At 41.9% G+C, this 6,462-nt stretch overlaps 1 protein-coding gene across 1 annotated transcript in view; it reads left to right on the plus strand.

The window, feature by feature from the left end:
• STARD7 (StAR related lipid transfer domain containing 7) overlaps window positions 1-3,563 on the plus strand; it is a 35,118-nt gene extending 31,555 nt beyond the window's left edge. Inside the window, exon 9 of the mRNA XM_060786951.2 lies at window positions 183-3,563. Coding sequence (XP_060642934.2) covers window positions 183-373 — 191 coding nt within the window. The 3' untranslated portion in view covers window positions 374-3,563. The remainder of the gene's footprint in view (window positions 1-182) is intronic.
• The last annotated feature ends 2,899 nt before the right edge of the window (window positions 3,564-6,462 follow it).

The following is a 6,462-nucleotide window of genomic DNA, read 5'->3' on the forward strand; positions in this document are numbered from 1 at the left end:
TTATTCTCTCTGTATTTTAACTTATTGTGATTTTATTATGTTTTTAGATGTATTCGTGCATTGAATTTTTGCTGTTAGCTGGTCTGAGTCTCTCTACAGAGGTAGAGAAGATCAGGATATAAAAGTTTTAAATAAATAATAGTAATAAATAAAGTTTATTGTTGTTATTATTCTCTTCCCAGGGATGCCAGACTTCTTGGACAAGCTGCACACGGCCGCCCTGAAGGCCAAGAACATGGAGATTGCTGTGAGGGACTATATCTCCTCCCCTAAGCCCATCGAGTGTGGCACCAGCGAGGGGAAGGCCAGCGTGCCCGACCAGGAGCCCAAACGGGACGGGGCATGTACCCCCATTCAGCTAGACTTTGTTTAAAGTGGAGGCTCGACTCCTTGGAGGTGGCATCCGAAGACGCTTGGCCCCTGGGCTTTTCCTAGGAAGAACAAAAGACCATGAAAGGAAGGCCTTGCGGACCGTCGCTCAGCCAGTCTCCGCCTGACTCTGCTCCATTCCCTCTCGCCCCATGCCGCTCCCTTCTCTGGTGCCATCTTGGAAAGGGGCCTCCGTTAGTCATTCAGCTACAGGCTCAGCAATGTTGAAAAGCACGTTTCCACAGCCACTCTTGTGCCGGTGAGCTTCTTTTCAGATGGGGATGTGCTGGAGAGAGATTTCATATTCAAGGAAGGGAGGGGGAATCATTCTCCCTGCACCGCCATGATGCTCACCGTGATCAATGCCTTTTGTGGGGAGGGGGGGGGCACCCTTGCAAAACTGTCAGCCTTCCACCTTTTGTAGATGTTGTGGCTTATGGGGGCCTCTGCCATGCTCACGGTCGTGGCTTTTGAGTGAAGCTAGTCGAAAAGTGGCTCATTTCTAGGGCCGGTTCTTGTTTCTACATCGCCCGCACGATCCCCATCCTTTGGGGAAGAGGGCCAGGCATGTGAATCCCATGCGCTCTGCTTAGGCCAGGACTTTTATCTGCTGCCAACGTGCCTTGTTTTCCTTTGGGCACTATTCAAACCAGTGGAAGGTGGCACCAGGCCTAATGGGGGCTCCTGGGCATAAATATCCCTCTTCTGGCTCTGTGTGTTCCTCTCTGGAAAGAAAACCTTATTCTTGGTTCTCTTCCTCCTTGGATGGGTGGTATTCAACTATCGTGAGTTTATGATACCAGCACCTGTGTGGGGTTATTTGACTCTGTAGTTGTAAACCGGTGACAAAATGTACAACTGCCTTAGTGTCTTAGAAGGGGAAAGGCCTTATGTGTGGCGCTGTAAAGTAGCTCCCTTCCTTTACTTTCCGATCAGTCCAGCCACCCTTGTGGCCACTGTTGGCTGTGCTTCTGGCTAGTCTTTCCAGAGAGCATTGGAATACTGTAGTTTACACGTTACAGGTTCAGATTCCCCCTTAACGTGATTGTGCAATGAGTTCAGAAGGTATTGAAACACGAAAAGGAAAAGGAAACAAAGCTGAGCAACCAAACTGCTGGATCTTAGGGCTGCACAACGGTCAGCCTGCATTCATCCCAGACATTTTGGGGTTTGGATTGCTGTGAGTTTTCCGGGTTGTCTGGCCATGTTCCAGAAGCATTCTCTCCTGACGTTTCACCTGTATCTATGGCAGGCACCCCCAGAGGTTGTGAGGTCTCTTGGAAACTAGGAAAATTGGGTTTATATATCTGTGGAATGATGTCCAGGGTGGGAGAAAGAACTCTTGTCTGTTTGTGATTGGTGTGAATGTTTCAATTGGCCACCTTGATTAGCATTTAATGGCCTAGCAGTTTCAAGATTTGGCTTCTTACTGCCTGGGGGAATCCTTTGTTGCGAGATGATTAGCTGGCCCTGATTGTTTCTTGTCCATATTTCCCAGTTTTGGATGATGTTCTTTATTTACTGTTAGGATTTTAGAGTTTCTCAATACTGCCTGGCAGTAAGAATCCAGACCTTGAAACTGTTAAGACATTAAATGCTAATCAAGGTACCCAATTGAAACATTTATTTATTTATTTATTTGGTTTACTTCTACCCCGCCCTTCTCACCCCGAAGGGGACTCAGGGCGGCTTACAAAAACAAGGCACAATTCGATGCCTGTATCATACAACAGTAATAAAACAAAATAGCATAGATTAGCAATCAAACCACAGTTATACATTACATCTATAAACCGATAAAACCAATAAGACCAATAAAAATCCATACAAACCAATACAAACCAATTGCTCCTTATTGCTGGTTAGCGTTCGCTATCTCATAGTTCAAATTCCAGTTCCACAATTGTCAGTCCTGTCAGTCCTATTCCTCTGGTTGTCCTTATCTAGTTAGCAGATTGCCCGAAGGCCTGGTCCCACAACCACGTCTTTACCTTCCTCCTGAAGGAAAGGAGGGACGTTGATGTCCTAATTTCCCCCGGGAGTGAGTTCCACAGGTGAGGGGCCACCACTGAGAAAGCCCTGCTCCTCGTCCCCACCAGCCTCACTTGGGATAGCGGTGGCGTCGAGAGCAGGGCCCCCTCAGATGATCTCAGACTCCGGGGTGGGACGTAGAGGGAGATACGTTCGGACAGATAAACTGGACCGGAACTGTACAGGGTTTTGTAGGTCAAAACCAGCACCTTGAATTGAGCTCGGAACTGAACCGGCAGCCAGTGGAGCTGACACAGCAGAGGGGTGGTGTGCTCCCTGTATGTCGCTCCGGTGAGCGACATACAGGCACTTGCCTCCAACAGACAAGAGTTTTTTCTCCTACCCTGGACATTATTCCACAGATATATTAACCCCATTTTCCTAGTTTCCAACAGACCTCACAACCTCTCAGGATGCCAGCCATAGATGCAGGTGAAATGTCAGGAGAGAATGCTTCTGGGATATGGCCAAACAGCCTGGAAAACGCACAACAACCCAGTGATTCCGGCCATGAAAGCCTTCGACAATACACTTTTGGGTTTCTTTATTGCCTTGGGTTGGTTTCCTTCCACAGAAACTAGCGAGGTTTAGCTTGCTATCTCTGGAGGTGGTCCCTCCAATTGGGAGGGGAGAGGAATCATTCCAGACATACCTGCGATAGAAGCACACTGCCTTTGAGTGCATTCTATGGGGAGAATTTTCCTTTTCCAAGTGACGATGTGCGCCATAAACCGTTGGACGTACCCATTGAATCAAGCTGCTGCTGGGAAATTTCCCATTAGCCACACTGTCTGCTGGCAACAGAAATCCGAACAAACCTTAAGCAAAGTGTCTGAATATCTTTGGGAGGGAAACCGCTTCTGTGCCAGTAAACAAGGAGGTGGCTCTTTCCACCTTTTTTTCTGTGTGTTTAAGCATGTGATTTTCTTTTGGGGAGCAGAAAGTATGACGGGCCAGTGCTAAAACAAGGAAGCTCTACTTCCCACCTTGGTAACGGGTTCAGGGTACGTTACACTTGGGTTTGGGAATAGGGTGGAGTTGTGCGTGGGACCCTTTTGGGTCTGTTTTTGTGGCCGGTGCAGGCCTGTGACTACAACTACTGATGCTTTTAACATTTTTTTTTATTATGAGAACCGAATAACCAATAAAGGTAACAACTGTTACAGCTGGCTTTTGGATCCTTCCTTTTGAGGATGTCGTCTTGGGAATTAAGGCTTTTATTTTATTTATTTATTTATTACAACATTTGTATCTTACCTCGAAGGGGAATCAGCAGCTTACAAGTTATATGTAAATATTATAATTATAATTATATAATAATAATAATCCTTTATTTATACCCCGCTAACATCTCCCAAAGGACTCGGTGCGGCTTACAAGAGGCCGAGGCCCAACACATCAATAAAACAACAGCATAACAAATACAACAATAAATAAACTCATAAAACAAGCAATAAACATTAAAACAATAGCAATATATTATATTATTAGCATAGCACAATATTAGTAACATACATTCCCATATTGGACTACACCACTATACTGTAATATTAGCAATATTAAATATAATATGAAATATATAATTATTATATTGAATTATTATTAGTATTATATTGTATTACATTCTGGAACTCTCTCCCACCGGAGATCAGAACCGCTCCTTCTATCCTGACTTTTAGGAAACAGGTGAAGATGTGGTTATGGAGACAGACTTTTGATGAGTGAGACAACACCTTAAGACATGGATGGAAGATTATGTATAATTGTTTTTTAGTATGACGACTGACCACTGTAGTTTTGGATATATTTGTTGTTTTAATGTGTTATTGTAATATGAACTATGATGTTTTTACCAATTGTATGTGTTTTTATGGTTGGAAACCGGTCTGAGTCCCTCAAAAGAGGTGAGAAGGTCGGTATATAAAACTCTGAAATAATAATAATAATTATTATATTATCAATATTATATGTTTATACAATATATTATTACAGCACAATATTATAGTATATATTACTATATTGCACTATACCACTATACTCTAATATTAGTAATATTATATGCAATATGAAATATATAATTATTATTTTGGATTATTATTAATATTATATTGTATTATATTATAATATTATTATCAATATTATATGTGTATAAAATATATTATATTATTAGCACAGCACAATATTAGTATTTGTTGTTCATTTGTTCAGTCGTTTCCGACTCTTCATGACCTCATGGACCAGCCCACGCCAGAGCTCCCTTTCGGCCGTCACCACCCCCAGCTCCTTCAAGGTCAATCCAGTCACTTCAAGGATGCCATCCATCCATCTTGCCCTTGGTCGGCCTCTCTTCCTTTTTCCTTCCACTTTCCCCAGCATAGTTGTCTTCTCTAAGCTTTGCTGTCTCCTCATGATGTGGCCAAAGTACTTCAACTTTGTCTCTAGTATCCTTCCCTCCAATGTATCTCTGTACGGTAATATTATTAGTAATATTACATGTAATATAAAATATATAATTCTTATATGGTATTATTATTAGTATTGTATTACATTATAACATTATCAATATGTGTATACAATATATTATTAGCACAGCACATCAGTAATATATTAATACTATAATATATTCATATATAAGCCTTAAAGTACCAGTTTGAATAGCAGTAAAAATGCAACAGCTCATGATCTGTGACCTTTTGCTCCAAAATCTTATGATTAAAGATCTCTACAATCCATAGATTGGTAATATGTAAAAATAAGTGCAAGGTGAAGGCACCCGCCAACTCCGAAAGTAGCTCAATCCCATGGACCAATCTTCCTAAGTCGTCATCAAAGATGGCGGATGCTGAGGAAGCCGCAATGGAGGGTGGTTCTGAATGCAGCCAGCAGCGATGGTACTTTTAGATGGCTTTCCCCCTTCTTCTTGCGACTAGGAGAGACCCAAATTCATTCCCTGCCAATATTTGCACCTTAATATACAGTCGTCCATTGGGAAGTTATAGCTTCTTCTTTTTCCAGTTGCAGTTTACCTATGAGTCACCTTGAGGAGAGAAAAAACGGGGTATAAATAAACATAATAATAATAATAATAATAATAACAACAACAACAACTTTCGAATCCAGACTGACAAAGTTTTGGAACACAATATACCAGACATCACGATTGTGGAAAAGAAAAAAGTCTGGATTATTGATGTCGCCATTCCAGGTGACAGCAGCATTGAGGAAAAATAACAGGAAAAACTCAGCCGCTATCAAGACCTCAAAATCGGACTGCAAACACTAGGATAAACCAGTACAGGTGGTCCCAGTGGTCATTGGCGCACTGGGTGCCGTGCCAAAAGATTTCAGACGGCATTTGGAAACAATAAATACTGACAAAATCATGATCTGTCAACTGCAAAAGGCCACCTGACTTGGATCTGCGCACATCATTTGAAAATACATCACACAGTCCTAGACGCTTGGGAAGTGTTCGACTTCTGATTTTTTGATACGAAATCCAGCATATAGATCTTGTTTGCTGTGACATACTGTGCTTTTGTGTAAGTAAAATAATAACAATAATAATATTCATCATCATCTTACTCATTTTCATCTTCTCATGAACCCATTCTTCAAATCCAAAAGACAACCATGAATACATTGCGTGCCCGACATAGCTTGGGTGCCCGGGTGATTTGAAAAAGTCAGTTTTGTAATTGTACAAAATGCCTAAAGTTATGGCTGAACTAAAACTCACATCATGCCAGGTTAACTCCAAAAAACTCGATCAGTACAAGTTTTTATATTGGGCAAGTTTAGCGCTCGATGCATCATGAGTGGGGTTCTCCTGAGTAATGGGAGCTATAGCTGTTTATGTAAGTGGACAATCCAGACACATGCACATTTTCATTTTTATTATGTGTATAGATTTGTGTGTGTGTGTGTGTCAGGAGCAACTTGAGAAACTGCAAGTCGCTTCTGGTGGGACCTACCTTATTTATTTATTCAAATCTAATGCGCACCTCTTCTTTTTTGGCTAAGCAACCTTGCCAAAATTGGGGTGCGCATTAGATTCGCATC

This window comes from Anolis sagrei, chromosome 7 (genome assembly GCF_037176765.1).
Source record: "Anolis sagrei isolate rAnoSag1 chromosome 7, rAnoSag1.mat, whole genome shotgun sequence".
NCBI classification, from domain to species: domain Eukaryota; kingdom Metazoa; phylum Chordata; class Lepidosauria; order Squamata; family Dactyloidae; genus Anolis; species Anolis sagrei.